Consider the following 21960-nt stretch of genomic DNA (forward strand, 5'->3'; position numbering starts at 1 on the left):
CTTACCTCTGTATATCCAAGTTGTCGTTACTTATTGTGTATTTATTCCTTGTGTTGTAATTTTTTCTTTAACTATGCATATCACTGTTACTTCGTAAACAACAGGTTTAGACTATGTGACAAATGAAATGTAATTTAATTTGATTTAAGAGATATGGAACTATTGATCTGTAGAATCTCATTATGTATGGAGGTAGTATGTCAGGTATCCAGACTTTACTGGTTTTGGGCTCTGAAAAGGTTATTTGCCAGGTTTAGATTAGACCACATTGTGGGTCATAGTGATGCGTGGGTTGACTCATAACCCACAGACCCCGCGGTTATATCTGCGGGGTGGGTGGGGTTTCAGTCATAAAATATTGTGTGGCTGTATGGTGTCATAACTCTCCTGTGACGATCTGAAGGATCAGGCTACAGCGGGTCCGCTCTACAGCGTGCTCTCTCTCGTAGAGGGGGAGTTTTATGACTGTCGTAAAATACGCTGCCTCTATGCTCTGAAGTGTTCGAGATTGGAATGTAAACTGTGGAACACAGAGAGACACTTGGACAATCAAAAGTTTGAATAATTACGCAATATTTCTATTTTTGAGAATGTGGGAATGGTCCATGGGTATTTAAAGAACAATCCTGTCAAAGTTGTTTCATTTGGTGACCTCATGAATGACAGGAGACCCACATTACTGTATCTCTGTTTGTGTACACGTTTCAATGATCAGATTTACATCTAGATGTTGGATAAAAGGAATGAGTAAATATGAAACTAGTTGTGAGAAGATGTAATGTGATGTTGACCTTCTAAATAAGATACTTGTTAAGATGTAACGTTTTATCTAGTCAGTGGCGACGCCCACGTGAGCATAGACTTGGTCGGCGTCATGGAACGCCCCCTTCTTCCACTGAGTATAAAACCCACTTCCATCAAACTGCACATTAGACTAGAAAACACGCAGCTGACGCTACATGTGAAATGGTTAAGAACTACAACTCTAAAGGCCACGGAGACCATACAGCGTGTTGCGTTGGTTAGACAGCTAGAAATGGTTAATCTCTAAAACTTTGCCACAGAAGGAGCAAATCTTAGAAGAGGCCTTTTCAGTCTGCAGCTGGAAATGTACATAGCCTAGGACGAAGAACACGGACAACCGCCAAAACATCTATTCTATGCGAGAACATGATTGATCGGCGACCACAGAGAGAGACAACAAGATATACATTCGTAAATATGTCAATTGCAATTTATTTTCGAATGAGCGGTTGTTCATGTAAAGTATTAGCAATTTCTATGAGTATAGTTATCAGCTATGAGTTTCCCGCTCTTGAGCGGTCCCTACCCCTTTTCCTTTGTCTACCAAGTCGTCATATTGGTTTGTCCACTAGGGACTTTTTCTTTGAATCATGTAATACCTCATGTATGAACAAATTGTGTGTGTGATTATGTAATTATGTGATTGATTAAGTTTGTTCGTAAAAAAAATAATTGAACCAATTTGTATATCGCTGATTCATGATTTAGGCTAGGGTTCGTGCAGATATCCAAGGGTTTGCAGTAATGAAACTGGTAATAATAATACATTAATACAAGAATGTACTAGATAAGATATGAAAATATCTGAAGAGTTATATTCAGGAATTGAAACTCTATAAACAACATATTCCCGTGGTGCCCCAACTTCCTAGTTAATTAAAGTTACATGATTAGTTTAATCGTGTAATTAAATTACACAGAGAATTGATTTGATAAGATACAGTCTTCACATTGAATGATAGTCAATGACACGACCTATGGTGCCACGTGTGAGGCATCTAAGATAGAATGAGACATTTATTTGGATTCAGCCTATATAAAATTGAAAAGCAGATTGCATTATACACCCAGATAATGCTATACAGCAGGGGAGTTGTAGACAGGAATTATTGGTTTTGTGTGTTTGCCCATAGAACTTGTTCCGGTGTCGCGTATCTGATGACATCAGGGTGTCTTATGAGTTGGTAAAGTTAGTGATTCAATTTCTAGTGCTTGGATAACAATTCAGCTAACTATAGAAATGTGAGCGTTGAGCCAAATGTGCTATTTCTGTCTCCCGAATTTCACAACCGGGTAGACACGGTTATTGTTCATTTCTCTAGCGAGGACACAGAACCAGCCGATTGAAATTTGAGGAGATATTAGCTTGACAAAGCGATAATTCTCTGTCCCTCGCGGTTTCATTAGCTTGAGTAGACTCTGTGTATTTCTTTGTTTACCGCGCATTCTGGTTAAAACATTGCGAAAATAACTCAGAAAAAGGTTTGAATCTAAGACGTTATTAGCAAAACCATTCCTTTGTTTAAAGGGATCCTATGCTATGCTTGAAAGTATACAAAGTAGGATTAGTTTGCACGAGATGCTACAGCTAACAAAGGGAGAGCAACCATTTTGTTTTTTTCCTGTGTCACGTTGAAATTCTTCCTATTGGGCGACGGAAGTCCCGCCCTTTGTACTCCCGTTTGATTTTAGCTTTCTGTGATCAGTGACCCCTGGGGGTGAAGAATTTCCAGGATTTATTTATGTTTTATTTGTGACACCCAAAGTGTATCATGTTTATATCAAGTGGTTACTTATGATATCCAGCCAATCTTAACGGATTGGATATAGTTGTCTCATACAAATTAACTAAGTGGTAAAATTGCCAGACTTATCTTTTTCAAATGGACATTTTAAATAATATCCAAATTGATTGGTTTCTACAAATGAGACAATTTAAACTTTTCCACATTAATCTTGATACAGCTACGCTTTCAGGTTAGTTAAAGTTTAATTCCCAAATAGCCTATACAGGTATGATTAATCATTATCATTGATTAATCAATTCCATTTGTTTTTGCAAATTCATTCACGTCCAACTCTTATATTACTGATACAGTACTGATGGTTCATTAACGTTTATAAATAGATAAAAATTGTCTTTGTAGCTTCCAACAAATTCCAAACCCAAACTTTGAAAAAAATAGGAACATTTTACAAATAATGAGTGGTCCCCACTCCGCAGCTAATTAGTGAACTCTCACCCATAAAAGGACTGATCTCTGACCTCCGCTAACTAATTATGCCATTAGTGGAAAAACAGCAGAAATTGTGAACTACCCTCTCCAAAATCAAACATTGAATGCTTGCTTTGTAACAGTTCTCTCCACTTTAGCCCTTATGTATCGCCATCAAAGGTTGGCATCGGTCCAGTACCGCAGTGCTTAGCAGAAGCACGTGAAAGACATGGCTGACATGAAGGGATAGGTGGAGAGAATCGAGCAACTATTGACAAAAGCAGGAAATTCAAATATTTTTTTAGCCGAGGAACTGCGTTTGAAATCTGAACAATTAAAATGACGATGAACGAGCACAAACTCTTCGGCAAAATTGTTTACTACAGGAACAATTCAATTTAGCCAAAACTAAATACGTTGTCGTCCACTCCAAACTAGATAAATCTGTCAAGTAATCTACAAACAGGAGCGTGCAATTTGATAACATGAAAGCAGTTTGGTTGAACGTTACTCAAAGTAGCAATGTTCTACTCCTAGTACTGCAGACCAAAGACGATCAGTTAATGAACACAATGACTAAGTTGGATGACAAATCAGCAGAACTCATTGAAGTTGCTGACCAAATTAATGATGAGAGAACTCAAGTGATATTAATTTCTAAGCAAAGGGAGGAAATCTCATCATTGAATCTCTTGCTCCCGTACTCAAGACCACTATCTGCAAACATGACATAAGTATGAGACCGAAAGGAGCAAGTGTGATACTCACGTGTCCAAAATCAGAAGTGGACTCTACAATGCAGCAGAATACCACCCGTAGGTACAATCTGGTGGAATTCCAGAAAGGTCACATGCTGCAGAGCGACTACCCAACCAAGCAACCGGAGCCAGTACTCAAAGGAGTGAAGATGATAGAAGGTTTCAGACTTTGCCTCCCTCATGTGTCTCTCAGTTTTCTCCTCTTGGCCATTCGGCACTGAGGACTGAGGAATTCCGCTCCAACAAAGCCAAAGCTTGGCTTCTGCTCTTGGCCTTTCGGCCCCAATTTCCCCACAGGATGAAGCCAATCCTCTCCACCCACTTGGCGCGGAATTCCTTGACAAACTCATCAAAAATGTCCCCACCTTTGACCCCATTCCAGGTCAGCCAAACGATACTGAGACATCCCTAGCTCACATAGAGGACGCATTGGATGGCTACCCGAACGCTACGGGTTCTGACAGGGTTTACCTGTTGAAGCGAACGTCGAATAGACACGTGACGTGGTTATTCATCTACAACCGCAACACGTGCTAAACGACTATGCTAAACTTGCCACAGATTTGAAATTAGAATTTAGTGGTTCTGCGACTCCGATAACTCACTGGCTAACACTGTCAAACAAGCTCAGAATGAACACCCACAAGCTTACTATCATAGGCTTTCGTTCAACTTACTTTGGTCTACTCACTGAAACAGGAATGGAAGAGCTGTTACCATTCAAACAAATGTTTCTGTTGAACATGTATCCCACCGTCATTACCTACGTTGGCTTGCCTATCTTACAACTCAGAGAGCTTGCAAGCACAGCTTTTGAGGCATCAAAAGTTTGCAACGCTAAGCGCCCTGACAACTCGGTTTTGAAGTTTGACCAGGAGCACTCACTCCAGTTAGAGGGTGCATCATCAGGTATTGGAGCGTTGCGAGATGACGCACAACAACGGTTTCTACCACGAAACCACGAATCCAATGACCACCGCTGTCGAAATAACTGTAAAGTACCATCGAAACGGCTACTGCTACAATCGACCTGTTCGCTACGTTCCTGCACCCAACCCACACAGTGTCAGAGCACAAGGGTAACAAAAGGTTAAAGGATGATCAAACCGTAGACCAATGTTCTCTAGAAGTTCCACTGCGTGAAGAACTAAAGCGAGAATAATTTGAGAAAAGGGTAAAAGATAATTCACAAAGACTAGACAGGGAATTGCTGGACACCAGGTCCACAGGAATTAACACCCTTAGCAAGGACATTAAAAATCTAATTTCTCCTGCTCTCACTTAAAACCCTATACAGGGCCCGCTCGATCAAGAAACAAGCCCACAGGCCTTGTCTATAGACTCTGATACAAAGGTTGCAAAGAAAAAGGTAAAAAAAAAGCTCTGTTGAAGCCAAGCCCACTCAAAATCCGAAAAGTCCATCTGCCTACACCTTGAACAGAAATGGCACATCACGTCGTCGTTGTGAACGCCCACTCCACTTTGTGGGGAATATGTCCACTAAACGCAACCCTCTATAGAACAAGAACATAGAACCCACCATTCAGGAGGAAAGGTATTAGAAGTCATGAACTATGATCACGACTGTTTCAGTGCTTAGAGAGTACTTGCGTCGTGAGGTTAGCTCCTCCGTGGATAACATAGCTATGAAATAGACTCCTTCATTCCTATCACCTCTACAATGGCGTAAGACACATTGATGTGTAGTAAAACTACTACAGGTCCCCTTAACATATGTCTTGAGGTGGCCATAAATTCTTACTGACCTGGAAATTATCTCATTGACCTGGAAATGATCTGATGACGTCCGACTCATTCTGAACTGGTTGCAACCTACCAGGATACTTGGTTCTTTCACCTTGGCATGTGCGCTTATATAAGCATTAACGCACACGTACAACGGAACATTTAATGAGGATTTTTGCTCTGATCACTTCAGGGTGTTCTGTTTCCATTGGACCTGTTATGACATGTTTTATCCGACATGCACTTTACTCGCATAAAAAAGGTTGGATGGAGACCTGGTTAGTGATAAAAAAACATTTTTACATGCATCTACCATTTGGCATGTCTCTTATGATGTGGTTCACAGCACCACTAATGGATGTGTTGACTTGACAAGTGCTTTGGAGTTTTGAATGAACCTTCCCCCCTTTTGTTCCATGCTGGCCGAAGACCTAGCTAGCCAGTAACTAGCTAACACCAAACGCAGATGAAAAGGGAAACATATAAGTATCTTTACCATAGATGAATAGTTTAAGCTTTGAATGATATTTGCCGACACCTTACAGTAAAATGTTGGCACCAGTAGAATAGCTGTCTAGCTATATAAAGCACTCCCCTCTGCAAACTCCTTCCACGATGTTGGTTACAAGGCGGTACTTATTTAAATTAGGTAACAGAATATCTTGTTACCATTTGTGCATAAAAAACACTTTTCCAACAAGTCAGTTTGTCAAATTTCTGCCCTGATTGAGATGCCACGGGTCAACTGTAAATGCTGTTATTGTGAAGTGGAAAAGTGTAATAGCAACAACGGTACGCCACACAAGCTCACAGAACAGGACCGCCCAAGTGCTGAAGCGGCTAGCGAGAAAAACTTCTCCCCTTGATTGCAACAACACTCACTACTGAGTTCCAAACTGCCTCTGGAAACAACGTCCGCACAAGAACTGTTCATCCGGAGCTAGATTAAATTAATTTCCATGGCCGAGCAGCACACATTTTGTTGTAGCCCAGGACAAACACACCTGATTCAACTCATCGAAGGGTTGATGAGTTGAATCAGGTGTGCTTGTCCAGGGCATACATTTAAATGTGTATTGTTGGGAGTATTCAAGGACTGGAGTTGGAAACACTATTCTAGGGCAACAAGTAATGACAGAAGAGAAGAGAAACTGCATGTACAGTGGGGCAAAAAAGTATTTAGTCAGCCACCAATTGTGCAAGTTCTCCCACTTAAAAAGATGAGAGAGGCCTGTAATTTTCATCATAGGTACACTTCACTATGACAGACAAAATGAGAAAACAAAATCCAGAAAATCACATTGTAGGATTTTTTATGAATTTATTTGCAAATTATGGTGGAAAATAAGTATTTGGTCACCTACAAACAAGCACGATTTCTGGCTCTCACAGACCTGTAACTTCTTCTTTAAGAGGCTCCTCTGTCCTCCACTCGTTACCTGTATTAATGGCACCTGTTTGAACTTGTTATCAGTATAAAATACACTTGTCCACAACCTCATACAGTCACACTCCAAACTCCACTATGGCCAAGACCAAAGAGCTGTCAAAGGACACCAGAAACAAAATTGTAGACCTGCACCAGGCTGGGAAGACTGAATCCGCAATAGGTAAGCAGCTTAGTTTGAAGAAATCAACTGTGGGAGCAATTATTAGGAAATGGAAGACATACAAGACCACTGATAATCTCCCTCGATCTGGGGCTCCACGCATGATCACAAGAACGGTGAGCAAAAATCCCAGAACCACACGGGGGGACCTAGTGAATGACCTGCAGAGAGCTGGGACCAAAGTAACAAAGCCTACCATCAGTAACACACTACGCCGCCAGGGACTCAAATCCTGCAGTGCCAGACGTGTCCCCCTGCTTAAGCCAGTACAAGTCCAGGCCCGTCTGAAGTTTGCTAGAGAGCATTTGGATGATCCAGAAGAAGATTGGGAGAATGTCATATGGTCAGATGAAACCAAAATAGAACTTTTTGGTAAAAACTCAACTCATCGTGTTTGGAAGACAAAGAATGCTGAGTTGCATCCAAAGAACACCATACCTATTGTGAAGCATGGGGGTGGAAACATCATGCTTTGGGGCTGTTTTTCTGCAAAGGGACCAGGACGACTGATCCGTGTAAAGGAAAGAATGAATGGGGCCATGTATCGTGAGATTTTGAGTGAAAACCTCCTTCCATCAGCAAGGGCATTGAAGATGAAACGTGGCTGGGTCTTTCAGCATGACAATGATCCCAAACACACCGCCCGGGCAATGAAGGAGTGGCTTCGTAAGAAGCATTTCAAGGTCCTGGAGTGGCCTAGCCAGTCTCCAGATCTCAACGCCATAGAAAATCTTTGGAGGGAGTTGAAAGTCTGTGTTGCCCAGCAACAGCCCCAAAACATCACTGCTCTAGAGGAGATCTGCATGGAGGAATGGGCCAAAATAACAGCAACAGTGTGTGAAAACCCTGTGAAGACTTACAGAAAACGTTTGACCTCTGTCATTGCCAACAAAGGGTATATAACAAAGTATTGAGATTTTGTTATTAACCAAATACTTATTTTCCACCATAATTTGCAAATAAATTCATAAAAAAATCCTACAATGTGATTCTCATTTTGTCTGTCATAGTTGAAGTGTACCTATGATGAAAATTACAGGCCTGTCTCATCTTTTTAAGTGGGAGAACTTGCACAATTGGTGGCTGACTAAATACTTTTTTTGCCCCACTGTAACTAATTATAGACAAGTTGACTAACAAATAGCCTACCAAGATGTCAGAAATTATAAACAGAAACCGGGATATCTAGAATTTAAAAAATAATAATTCTGCATCCACTGACAAAAAATCGTCACCCCTTCTCTGACTATACAGTGCATTGCATATATTTGCAGGTTAGAGATGGGTGCAGGCATCAGATTTTCACTTTACCACATATTGTAGGGCGGTTGAGGATGGGTTATTAGCAATTGCGGACCGGTGCGGGTGAACAAACAGCTGACCCAGCTCATCATTAGTATGTACCGGTATACAGTGCAGTTGGAAAGTATTCAGACCCCTTTACTTTTTTGACATTTTGTTAACTTATAGCCTTATTATAAAATGTATTAAATATTTTTTTCCCTCATCAATCTACACACAATACCCCATCATGACAAAACAAGACAGGTGGACTCCAATCAAGTTGTAGAAAAATCTCAAGGATGATCATTGGAAACAGGATGCACTTGAACTCAATTTCGAGTCTTATAGCAAAGGGTCTGAATACTACTTATGTAAATAAGGTATTTCGTTTTTTTTGTTTTTTTTTGCTTTGTCATTATGGGGTATTGTGTGTAGATAGACAAGAGGAAAAGGTAACTTAATTACATTTTAGAAACAGACTGTAACGTAACAAAATGTGGGAAAAGGTCAGGCGTCTGAATACTTTCCGAATGCATTGAATATGTATTTATATGCGGGCACACATGCATGAATTATGTTCCAATCCACATTGGAAATCAACACTTCCCTACTATACACTGAGTATACCAAACATTAGGTACACCTTCCAAATATTGAGTTTCACCCCCCCCCCCTTTTGCCCTCAGAACAGCCTCAGTTCGTCAGGGCATAGACTCTTCAAGGTGTCTAAAGCGTTCCACAGGGATGCTGGCCCATGATATCTCCAATGCTTCCCACAGTTGTGTCAAGTTGACTGGACATTCTTTGGGTGGTGGATCATTCTTAAAACACATGGGAAACTGTTGAACGTGAAAAACCCAGCAGTGTTGCAGTTCTTGATACAAACCCTTGTGTCTGGCACCAACTACCATACCCCGTTCAAAGGCACTTAAATATTTTGTCTTGCCCATTCACCCACTGAATGGGACACATGCACAATCAATGTGTCAATTGTCTCAAGACTTAAAAATCCAAATTTAACCTTAAATCATGATTTAACCTGTCTCCTCCCCTTCATCTACACTGATTTGATGTGGATTTAACAAGTGACATCAATAAGGGATCACAGCTTTGAACTGGAGTTACCAGGTTAGTCCATATGTCATGGAAAGAGCAGGTGTCCTTCATGTTTTGTACCCTTGTACACAGGTTACTGTTCACTGAGAGTGAGTTCCTCTTCCTGGATGTCTACAGGTTTACTATGATAAATGCCTGTTCTCATCCCACTGTACTCCATTGAGTTACAGCACCGAGGCTTCAGAAGAACGACATTGCCTGCCAAATGTTATAGTCTGGTCTACAGTAAAGGATAATATCTTGCGTAATGGCATTCCATAGCATGATGCCATTTCCCATTTCTATAGGCTCCCACAGCATGAATCCATCATGACATGTGATGTGGGAGGGAGATGAGCTGATGCAAAGACTACAGTATATTACAGGGCCTGTCTTCTGGCTCCCACACCCACGCATTCTACCATCTACGATAGTGTCACATAGATTATGCTGCTCTTTCAATTATTCATTTGTGATGTTCTGACCAGCAATGCCTCTTTGAATAATAGTTGGGGCTGGCTCCATCTTGTGCAGCAACTCTGGGTTGATCAAAGCGAGAGGAGAGAGGATCCAGAGTGTTAAGTCTAAAGTTCAACACCTCTCAGCTCATTTCTTATCCTACACTCAGACTTTATGTCATATTTACTTTTCGGCTTAAGGAGGGATTCCTTCACTTGAATTTTTAAAATTTTTTACATCTGTGACTTTGCATTTGGGAGATAAAACCGTCTTGGTTGGCAGGGTTCCCTGACAGACTGGGCTGAGACACACACCAACAGTGTTTGCTGGCCGAGAGTACTTAGCACCTCTGAACGTAATTTGAGAATTTGTGTGCACCGTTTTTACATATTGAATCAGCGTGAAAAATGTCTGCAGTCAGACGTCTACAGCGGGTGGTAATAATGCTATTCTAATTTCTTATTCCTTTTCATTTAATCTCAAAAGGACACATTCACTCAATAATCAACCCCCTATGTTGCACCTAACATGCTTGTTTGCCATATCAAGCGTCTTCAGAACTGTAAAAAGAAATGTCATGTGAGTTTGCCCTGTCATTCCACATTAATAAGAAACGGTGTATATGGGTCAGCCTGCGGTAGGAGGGCTATTGTAACTGTAGTTTGCATGTAGTCATGCAGCCTCCAGAAGAAGGCACTGTACTGCCTGACTGCAGCAGGTTCACATCAGAGACAAAATCCCTGTTGGCTATTGAAGTTGAAATCCCTGTTGGTGGGCATAAATGACAGACTTACCTTAGATTTTTTCTCTCTCTCTCTCTCTCTCTCTCTCTCTCTCTCTCTCTCTCTCTCTCTCTCTCTCTCTCTCTCTCTCTCTCTCTCTCTCTCTCTCTCTCTCTCTCTCTCTCTCTCTCTCTCTCTCTCTCTCTCTCTCTTCAATTCAAGGGGCTTTATTGGCATGTTGACATTGCCGAAGCAAGTGAAATGGATAAACAAAATTGAAATAAACAATAAAAAGTGAACAGTAAATATTAGTCATAGAAGTTCCAGAAATAATAGACTTTTCAAATGTCATTGTCTATATGCAGTGTTGTAATGATGTACAAATAGTCTCTCGTTCTCTCTCTCCTCTCTCTCAGCTGCCAGAACCTCAGTTCCCTTTTAGATTAGATAAAGGGTAAAACCAACAAGAAAGAAAGCAAGAAAAGAATGCCAGGAAGAAAGGGTAATAAACAAAGAACTGCCTGTACTACAGAAGGAAGCTAAAGGGAACTTTTTCCATATTGGAGGTTCCCACCGACCACAGCCCGTCCCTTCAATGGGTCGTGGCTCAGGCATGGATCAGGTTGGATAATCATCCATGTTTATGTTCCCTCTATTTCTAGCCTGGGTTATCAGGGGCTGACACAAACTCCAACATAGTTACCTCACAATGATTAGTGTGACACTGTACCTCTATATCAACACACTGCGTGCGTGTAAGAGAGAAACACTCCAGGTAGCTGTGTGTGTGTGTGCGTGTGTGTATGTGTGTGTGGTCAGGTGAGCCTGATGAATAGAGGGAAGAGGCCCTGCCATGTCAGGTCAGGATCAATATAGATTGCTCCAGCTCTGGCACCAGCTTAATTTCCGGGCAATAGCCAAGAATAACTATCGGCATGAAAAAAGCATTTCCCCCTCCTTCACATCACTCTGGTTCCAGGGATAGCTATACTTAGTGACTCTATCTCACTTCCTGTACTACACCGCCACACAACCCCAGTAGAACCCAAGCCAAGATAATTCCCACACTAAGGTTAAAGATGCACTACGCAGAAATCGATCTGCCATTTCCTGGTTGCTAAAATTCTAATAGTTTCAGTGTATGTGTTTAATTTCAGTGTATGTGACAGCACAACCAAGTGTAGTGTAGAGAATCATCTAAACCGCTGTGAAATATATTTTCAGCTGTTTGAAGCTGGTGTACAAAACCAAATGTAAAAGACTAAAAAACTCAACTTAAGAATGGGAACCATAGAAATGACGAACATAGAACAGATGTACCGCATCTTAGACTTGCTTTCAATGAGAATGACAGATCTATAACAACACATTTACAGTGCCTTGCGAAAGTATTCGGCCCCCTTGAACTTTGCGACCTTTTGCCACATTTCAGGCTTCAAACATAAAGATATAAAACTGTATTTTTCTTGTGAAGAATCAACAACAAGTGGGACACAATCATGAAGTGGAACGACATTTATTGGATATTTCAAACTTTTTTAACAAATCAAAAACTGAAAAACTGGGCGTGCAAAATTATTCAGCCCCCTTAAGTTAATACTTTGTAGCGCCACCTTTTGCTGCGATTACAGCTGTAAGTCGCTTGGGGTATGTCTCTATCAGTTTTGCACATCGAGAGACTGACATTTTTTCCCATTCCTCCTTGCAAAACAGCTTGAGCTCAGTGAGGTTGGATGGAGAGCATTTGTCAACAGCAGTTTTCAGTTCTTTCCACAGATTCTCGATTGGATTCAGGTCTGGACTTTGACTTGGCCATTCTAACACCTGGATATGTTTATTTTTGAACCATTCCATTGTAGATTTTGCTTTATGTTTTGGATCATTGTCTTGTTGGAAGACAAATCTCCGTCCCAGTCTCAGGTCTTTTGCAGACTCCATCAGGTTTTCTTTGAGAATGGTCCTGTATTTGGCTCCATCCATCTTCCCATCAATTTTAACCATCTTCCCTGTCCCTGCTGAAGAAAAGCAGGCCCAAACCATGATGCTGCCACCACCATGTTTGACAGTGGGGATGGTGTGTTCAGCTGTGTTGCTTTTACGCCAAACATAACGTTTTGCATTGTTGCCAAAAAGTTCAATTTTGGTTTCATCTGACCAGAGCACCTTCTTCCACATGTTTGGTGTGTCTCCCAGGTGGCTTGTGGCAAACTTTAAACAACACTTTTTATGGATATCTTTAAGAAATGGCTTTCTTCTTGCCACTCTTCCATAAAGGCCAGATTTGTGCAATATACGACTGATTGTTGTCCTATGGACAGAGTCTCCCACCTCAGCTGTAGATCTCTGCAGTTCATCCAGAGTGATCATGGGCCTCTTGGCTGCATCTCTGATCAGTCTTCTCCTTGTATGAGCTGAAAGTTTAGAGGGACGGCCAGGTCTTGGTAGATTTGCAGTGGTCTGATACTCCTTCCATTTCAATATTATCGCTTGCACAGTGCTCCTTGGGATGTTTAAAGCTTGGGAAATCTTTTTGTATCCGAATCCGGCTTTAAACTTCTTCACAACAGTATCTCGGACCTGCCTGGTGTGTTCCTTGTTCTTCATGATGCTCTCTGCGCTTTTAACGGACCTCTGAGACTATCACAGTGCAGGTGCATTTATACGGAGACTTGATTACACACAGGTGGATTGTATTTATCATCATTAGTCATTTAGGTCAACATTGGATCATTCAGAGATCCTCACTGAACTTCTGGAGAGAGTTTGCTGCACTGAAAGTAAAGGGGCTGAATAATTTTGCACACCCAATTTTTCAGTTTTTGATTTGTTAAAAAAGTTTGAAATATCCAATAAATGTCGTTCCACTTCATGATTGTGTCCCACTTGTTGTTGATTCTTCACAAAAAAATACAGTTTTATATCTTTATGTTTGAAGCCTGAAATGTGGCAAAAGGTCGCAAAGTTCAAGGGGGCCGAATACTTTCGCAAGGCACTGTATATGTGCATTTGGTCAAGTCGCCCAAAAGTTCCAAATTGCAGCTTTAAAGCTTCACTCAAACTGAAATGCTCCCCTAATCAGAAATTAACAAACAATTGTTTGGAGTAAATACTCTTCAGGGAGTATATTTTAGGGAGTATATTTTATGTTGTGCCTGTGTGACAGTGAGACTAAGACCATGGAGGATGTTATAGGGCAGGGGTATTCAAATCCTATCCTGGTGGTCCGGACTACTGCTGGTTTTCTGTTCTATGTGATAATTCATTGTACCCACCTGGTTTCCCATGTATAAATCAGTCACTGATTAGAGAGGAAGCATGGGAAAAAAGCAGTGGAACTGCTGGGGGTTATAGGGTTATAGGGTGTAGATTTAAGAAAAGCGATTAACTAATGCTATAAAAATAAATTGTATACACTCCAGTACAGTAGGTAACTTCAGATTTAATCATTGGTTGCAGGATACAATCAGAATCAGAGTGGTCACCAGCAATTGTCAGCAAATACATACAGTACTTATCATCACGTGAGGTACAGAATATTTGTTGAAGAGCTGAGATTGCTTTTCACATTCGGAAACCAGTATTTTCCCCACCTTATATTTTAGTTAAAATGTACAATTTAACATCAGTTGTGGTGGTTCTAATGGTGGCAGCTAAGCGAAAGTCTCTTTTCAATGAATGTATAATGAACTAGTGGTTCAGTTACATGTTCATTAAAAACACAACCCCAGGAAACATTGTATGTTTCATGAAGTTATCTTGCATCGGTACTCCTCAGAATGATTCATCATAAATCACTTGTCAGAATGCGAAAGACAGTTGAGATGGTGGTGTTGGTCAATGTTGGACTGAGGGGGGAGCGACGCCAAGGGAGAGTCTCGCTGTTCCAATCTAAATACATTACAACCCCCCCCAATCCTCAACCCCCACCCGACCCCTCCTCCCAAATACTGGTCCAGATTTGGCACTGCGGGTCTGGTCTCTGTGAAACACCACGTCCCCTGAGATCACCGCTGTAGCTTTTGATTCTGGTCTGATTCTGACAACAGCAACCATTTTCCCACAGGAAAAAACATGCTCTTTGACACAACATGTTTTGTTTTACAACATCAAAGCCTAAAGGAGCCCACGTGAGTGAGATCTTGAACTATATCATGTACTGATTGTGGTGCATTAAGGAATGTGCTCAACACAATTTGAGAGGAGGACATACAGTATACCATAATGCACAATTTAGGAGGAGTCATTTGGAAATCAATATACAAGGTCATCCTCAACATTAACCTTTGCGATTTCATACATACAGTATCTTCAGCAATTCAAAGAGACTTGCAACATGCTGGTAACGTCTTGGACAATTACAAAACATGATACTTCTCTCATGGCAGCATACACTGTGACCAGACCCCTCCCCCCCCCCGTGCTACATCAAACTATCTACATCAAAGATAAAGTACATTGAGTACTGCACTCTCCCATTGAAGGGCTTTCATGTTATCTCCAAATAAAACCAAGACTCTCGTTTATAGTCATGTGAGCGCAACAGAACACACACTTCCCTCTCACATTCTAGAAGAGTCATGTGGGCCAAATAAAGGACAACTACTCTTCAATCAGATACCGGTAGATATCAAATACCACATGTACATAATTCAGTTGACCAACGGTCTTGTGTCAGATAACGACGAAAGCCCTTTTGTAATAGCACTGCTGGTATGTTTTCATTGTCTTGAGAAGAGTTGGGAGGGGACAGAAACGTCTATTGCACAGACAGACAGCAGCATGTGGAGACTGGTGAGGGAAACAAGCCCTTTACAAGCAGCCCCTCGGAGGAAAAACAGTGTGAAGAAAAACCTCTCAAAATATTCCTACATCTGAATAAATTCACACTCTTTAAAAAGTTTCTGACATAGAGACGCATACAAAAATATATCTGTTCTCTTGAACTACTAAGGTCTTTCCCAGAAAGGTGGAATTTCTGAAAACTAGAATATGACCTAAAGGAAATATAATATGCTATTTACACACCATCTTCAATGGTTATAATGTTAAGGAAATTGTGTAGGCTATAGCCGAAAAAATAACTGCTTTCAGTGGCATCCTCCTAAAAATGAGTATTGATCATCTCACCCACCTCTCACTGGCTGAAATACCATCATGCATAGACAATTTCTGAAAAATAATACTGTAAAAAAAAAAAAAGATTATTCTATATTATCCTGGGATATCAACAGTCACCAGTTAACCAATATTCTTGAACAGATCTTTCAAACAACAAAAAAACATACAAATGTTGTATACAAGACCTGTGTACACACTATAGTACAGAGGCCATCATGCTGTCCTTGGGAATAAGAATGCAGAGTGCTGCAGTGCAGACCCATCTCGTATTCTCCTTACTTGCTCTACTGTGTGTGTGGGGGACTGATTGTCTGTGACTGTGTACGTATAGGCTCGTCATATAAGAAGACTCCTGCACATACAGCACAATCACCTCTGAAACCTTTATTGTATTGATGTTTCAGTGAAGTGTACACTGTCCAAGGTCTTTGTCTCCTATCCTACATATATTTGCATATATTTGCACATAAACCTAGTTGAGGGTAAACTAACAACTGATGTTCGACCTCAGGAAACATGGACAGAGAATAAAATACTCAAATAAATCAACTTGTCTCCTTGCTGAGAATTCAGAATGAATTGGTGGTCCATGATAAACCAGAATGCCATCTTGCAAAAAATCGGCTAATGCATACATCAACATTCCTGTATGAAACTCAACACTTCATAAACATTCTTGGCTCTCACTTCTAACACCCAACTTCAAAAGAGAAGAATCCCTTGCATAAAACACAAACAAGCTACGGAATAAACCTCAAGTATTTTTTTCTAGGAAACCAACTGTTCCCAGTCCTTTTCACACCACTCGTCCTCTCTGTATGCTACAGCCTACTGTAGCGCACAATATCATCATCACATTATCTGACTGCTACAAAATGTAAACTATTTGTCGCAATATAAGAGAAGAAAAACAGTATATTTGAAGTGCTTTTATGTTTCTAAAATACTTTTTTGCATCAACAGTCTTGAATCGATGTTGAAATAACTTTTTTGCACTACAGTGGTTTACGCAGTACAAGTCGTGTTGTGCTGATATTGTCCTCTTTTTGCATTGGGAAGATATTAGGTTCACAGGCACACCTAAACTCGGCACCAAAGCTGTAAGATTGGAGTTGATCCTCTTCAAAAACCCACAGAGAACTGTGTGCCTTTTTTTTCTCCTCAGCTCCATTCTGATATCCATATATACAACCACAAACCTTCTCCTCCACACGTGGTGGTGATCCACCCAGCCAGAAATCGGCAGCCCCGCTTGGGAGAACACTCCAGAAGAAGACCCCTCCAGCTCCTGCCTGCAAACCACCCCTCTGACCTGGCCATAGGGAGCTCTATGTACTACTACTGTAGAAATACAACCTGTCACATGCAATGTAGTAGTAATACACTGCACTCACCAGGGGCTGAAGCCAAGGCCAAAGCTTACTGTACCCACTGGGCACAACAGGTTGAATCAACATTGTTTCCACGTCATTTAAATGAAATGACTTTGAACCAATATGGAATAGATGTTGAACTGACATCTGTGCCCAGTGGGTAGCTAACCAACTAGACAGTGTCTGTAGGAGATTGTTACACATGGCAGGCTGGGGCTGGGCGCGGCCTGGGTAGAGCGGGACCCTTCTTCCCCTCCATGCAGCATCCCAGTCCCTGACAGGGGGAGCAGAGTTGCCTGAACAGGCGGCCCAGGCCCTTCCGGAACACGCTGTTGGAGAGACTATAGATGAGGCAGTTGCAGAAGCTGTTGCTGATGGCTAGCCATGTGGTGAGGAATGAGGCCACCAGGTGGCGGTAGAGTCCGGCGCTCTCCAGCAGGAAGTAAAGGATGTAGGGCATCCAGAGCACGTAGAACACACTGGTGATTCGGAACAGCACCATGGCATAGCGTTTATCCGGGCACCCTTCGCCACGCTCGCCCCTCTCGTTCCCCTGGGGGCCGAAGCGTGCGTGGCGCTGGGTGATCTCCCTGGTGTGCTGACGGCAGATACGGAAAATACTCCCATAGGTGAAACACACAGTGAGGGTGGCTGGAGCATACAGCACAGCCGCGATGAACGAGCTAAAGCCCGGATCGGTCTGCCACGAGGTCGCACACCAGCGAAATATGTCCCCATGGTAGCCGGGCTTCCCCCAGCCAAAGAAGGAGGGCAGGAAAATGAGGGCGGAGTAGAGCCAGATGAGGCAAATGCAGACGCGCAGGCGGCATGGTGTGACGAGTGTGGCGTAGGAGAACGGCTGTGTGACGGCGATGTAGCGGTCAATACTAATACAAGCAAGAGACACCATGGACACGCTCTTCAGCACAGACACCAGGTAGCCGAACACCTGACAGGTGAGCTCCTCGTCCAACCCCTTGAGGTAGTGGAGCAGGGACAGGGAGGGCACCAGGCAGCTCACCCCCACCAGGAGGTCTGCATAGGCCATGGTCTGGATGAAGTGGCTGGTAGTGTGGTGGTGGAGCAGCGGAGCACAGTGGAACACGAAGATCACCATCAGGTTGCCGCTGATGATGAGGATGGTGAGAAAGAGAATGACGGCCGCCTCCAGCACGCAAGTGTTGAGGGTATGGGAGTAGCCCAGGCCCAGCAGGCAGAAAGGAGAGCTGCTTTGGTTCACATCGGACGAGGAAGAGTTCATGTTCAGTTCTGCTCTCATCTCACTACGGTCTTTATCTCTCTCTTTAAACAGTCCGTCAGTTATCTCTCTTTAGACAGACTGTCAGTTTAGCTGTGCTCTATCACATTGGTCGTTATCTCTTTCGGTCTTTAAACAGTCCGTCAGTTATCTCTCTTTAGACAGACTGTCAGTTTAGCTGTGCTCGTTATCTCTTTCGGTCAGTTCATCAATCCGTGCTCTTCTACTTCCGTTTCCCCATGGAAGTGAGCTGCTACCAGATTGTAGTTTTCTTCCCCTCCTCTTCTCTTCTGATCCTCTTCCAGTCGTCTCTTCTTTCACTTTTCTGGCCCCAGAGTGCAATGCAGTATTACAGCAAACGTCATCCTCTTACAGCAGAGGATGTTGCTGTTTATGAGTGTGTGTGTCTCTGTGTGTGTGTACGTGCTTGAGTCTTGTGTTGGTACTGGCCAGCCTTCTGGTGGGCTAACCTAGCACATGCAGGCTCTGGTGTGTACAGTACACAGGGGCTGCAGTAGAGTCTGTCTCACTACTTGTGTCGGTTCCACCTCTATTCTTCTCTCCTTACCAATAAGCTGCAGAGGTGAGAAAAGCTGAGCTTGCACACAAACACAATCTCTGGACGGCAACTTCTGTACATGCCCTGTACAATACCAGCAGGTGGAGTTCAAGGAGTCCCGGAGGCCATCAAAAAGTCTAGATCTATAACTCCTCTGTGAAAATACAACCAGTATAGAGAGAGATTTCACGGACAAAAACTGTCGCCAGCAGCCAGAAACACATTCCAATCAAAACAGTGTCACAAACCTCTAAAAGTAGCTGCAGCAGCAGCCGAGCCTAGCAGGAGAGATGCAAAGAAAAACGTATTCAATATCCAAAATCCCACAGCATCCACAGACAAGAGAATAAGAGGATAGGAGGATAGTAGAGCATCCAGTTGTGACGGATACGTCTCTAGGAGCTCCAGTCTCTGATTCCAAACCTCTTGTGAGGCTGAGCCATTGCGTGTTTAGAGTAGAATAATAGGGAGGACACGAGTCGTTTACTGCTCCACTCTGCTGTGGCACTGATGCAGCAATGGTACTGTCCTCTCCTCCCCCTAATTCTCTCTCTCTCTTGCGCGTGCTCACTCTTTGTCTTTTTCCTTCACTATGCCTGCCGCAACAACAGCCAGAGAGGAAGAGCTCCTCCCTGTCTGTGAACCCAGCCAGTGAGTAGCCGGGTAGACTCTTACAAAAAAACACATGTCAAATTTGCATTTTAAATGTGAAAATTGCATTTTCATGTGAAATACATGAAATACATGTGAAATAGTTGTTTTTGAATGTTGATCTTAAATTTTAAACGTGAAACCATATTTTCACATGTATTACATTTAGAATTTAGGGCTGCGTTTAAATCCACCACATCCGCCGATATCGCAGAGCTATAGCGGTGTTTGTCAGACCATGAGTTATCCCGAAAATGAGTCTTCCGTAGGCGTCCAAACAATTTGGTCTATAAAGTATTATGTCCAGCTCTATCGAAAGATGCGTTTTCTCTAGGACGCCCACAAGGCTAGTCTGAAGTTGGTACAGCCTCTTCTGCCAACTTCAGTTTGTTGCACAAGACTGTCTGAAGGGTCCCGGTACCAGTTTAAAAAAATCATGGAAGTACACTGAACAAAAATATGCAACTTGTAAAGTGTTGGTCCAATGTCTCATGAACTAAAATAAAATATCACAGAAATTTTCCACACGCACATAAAGTGTGTTTCTCACTAATTTTGTTCACAAATTTGTTTACATCCCTGTTAGTGAGGATTTCCCCTTTGCCAAGATAATCCATCCACCTGACTGGTGTGGCATATGAAGAAGCTGATTAAACAGCATGATCATTACACAGGTGCACCTTGTGCTGGGGACAAAAAAAGGCCACTCTAAAATGTGCAGTTTTTTCACACAACACAAAGCCATAGATGTCTCAAGTTTCGAGGGAGCTGGTGCCAGAGAATGTAATGTTTATTTCTCTACCATAAACCGCCTCCAATGTCGTTTTATAAAATTTGGCAGTACGTCCAACCAGCCTCACAACCGCAGACCACGTGTAACCATGAAAGCCCAGGATCTCCACACACATCTTCTTCACCTGGGGGGATCGACTGAGACCAGCCACCTGGACAGCTGATGAAACTGAAATATTTATGTCTGTAATAAAGGCCTTTGTGGAGAAAATCTGGGCCTGGCTCCGCAGTGGGTGGGCCTGGCTCCCAAGTGGGTGGGCCTACTCCCTCCCATGCCCACCCATGGCTGCCATGGGGCAAATCCAAAGATTAGGGACTATTGAATTTATTTCAATTGACTGATTTCCTTATTTGGAATGTAACTCTGTAAAGTAATTGAAATTGTTGCATTTATATTTTTGTTAAGTATGTATATATAGGGAGATCGTTCAGTGCCTAAAATAAGGGGATAAATAGTTTCCTGGTCTTTCTTCTATCTCTCAGAAATAGGACAGACACTTCAGAGCAAACTTCCTTTCTATTGTTTTTTGGACTACAGTATCTGTTGTTCCATGTAGTGCATCTGTTATTCAATGCGTTTCAAATGGCTAATAACTGTAATGTCAAATTCAATGTTTCATCCCAACATCATTATTTATTTTTTTACAACTTAAGGGGTCTTAAAATCAAAATCAAATAGCTAAATGACCCTCGGTATGACCATCTTAAAACAATTCCATATGTTAGCTTAGAACCCCCCCCCCCCCCTGGCTTAGACTCTAGTCTATAGGGTTAACACCACCTTTACAACTGAGGAGAATTACATGTTTTCACCTCACGTGAAATTTGCTGTTTCACATGTGAAATAAGGCTATTAATTCTCCTCACATGTAAAAATATAGTGTTAACATGTTGAGTAGCAAAATGTGGGACGAGGGAACACATTTCCGGGACATTCTCGTAACAGTGGACAGAATACATATTTTAGGGGCAGGTTAATGGATCTTGTTCAAATGGCGACAGGGTTATGTGAACCCTTGGATTGAATAACTGGTTGACCCTCCTTTGGCAGCAATAACCTCAACCAAATGTTTTCTGTTGCGAATCTGACATGCACAACGGTCAGGAAGAATTTTGGACTATTCCTCTTTACAAAACTGTTTCAGTTCAGTAATATTCTTGGGGTGTCTGGTGTGAACTGCTCTCTTGACGTCATGCCTGGGCCACTCCAGAAGGCGTATTTTCTTCTGTTGAAGCAATTCTGTTGTTGATTTACTTCTGTGTTTTGGGTCGTTGTCCTGTTGCATCACCCAACTTCTGTTGGGCTTCATTTGGCGGACAGATAGCCTTACATTCTCCTGCAAAATGTATTGATCAAGTGGGGAATTCATTTTTCCATCGATGATAGCAAGCTGTCCAGAGCCGTGAGGTAGAAAAGCAGCCCCAAACCATGATGCTCCCTCCACCATAGTTTATAGTTCGGATGCGGTTTTGATGTTGGTGTGCTGTGCCTTTTTACCCCCCCACAAGTAGTGT

The 21960-nt window shown here is 42.2% G+C and overlaps 1 protein-coding gene across 1 annotated transcript; it reads right to left on the reverse strand.

The window, feature by feature from the left end:
* Positions 1 to 14113: 14113 nt before the first annotated feature.
* LOC110535843 (putative G protein-coupled receptor 21) lies at positions 14114 to 19573 on the reverse strand. Its single transcript, XM_021621163.3, has one exon. The coding sequence runs from the start codon at positions 18462 to 18464 to the stop codon at positions 17382 to 17384; it is 1083 nt and encodes a 360-aa protein (XP_021476838.1). The 5' UTR covers positions 18465 to 19573; the 3' UTR covers positions 14114 to 17381.
* Positions 19574 to 21960: the final 2387 nt, after the last annotated feature.

Source organism: Oncorhynchus mykiss, chromosome 11 (genome assembly GCF_057628025.1).
Source record: "Oncorhynchus mykiss isolate SJ-2025 chromosome 11, ASM5762802v1, whole genome shotgun sequence".
NCBI classification, from domain to species: domain Eukaryota; kingdom Metazoa; phylum Chordata; class Actinopteri; order Salmoniformes; family Salmonidae; genus Oncorhynchus; species Oncorhynchus mykiss.

Bases quoted from the DNA above. Each gene is read 5' to 3' on its own strand.
- LOC110535843 (XM_021621163.3), bottom strand. From the start codon at position 18,464: ATGAGAGCAGAACTGAACATGAACTCTTCCTCGTCCGATGTGAACCAA.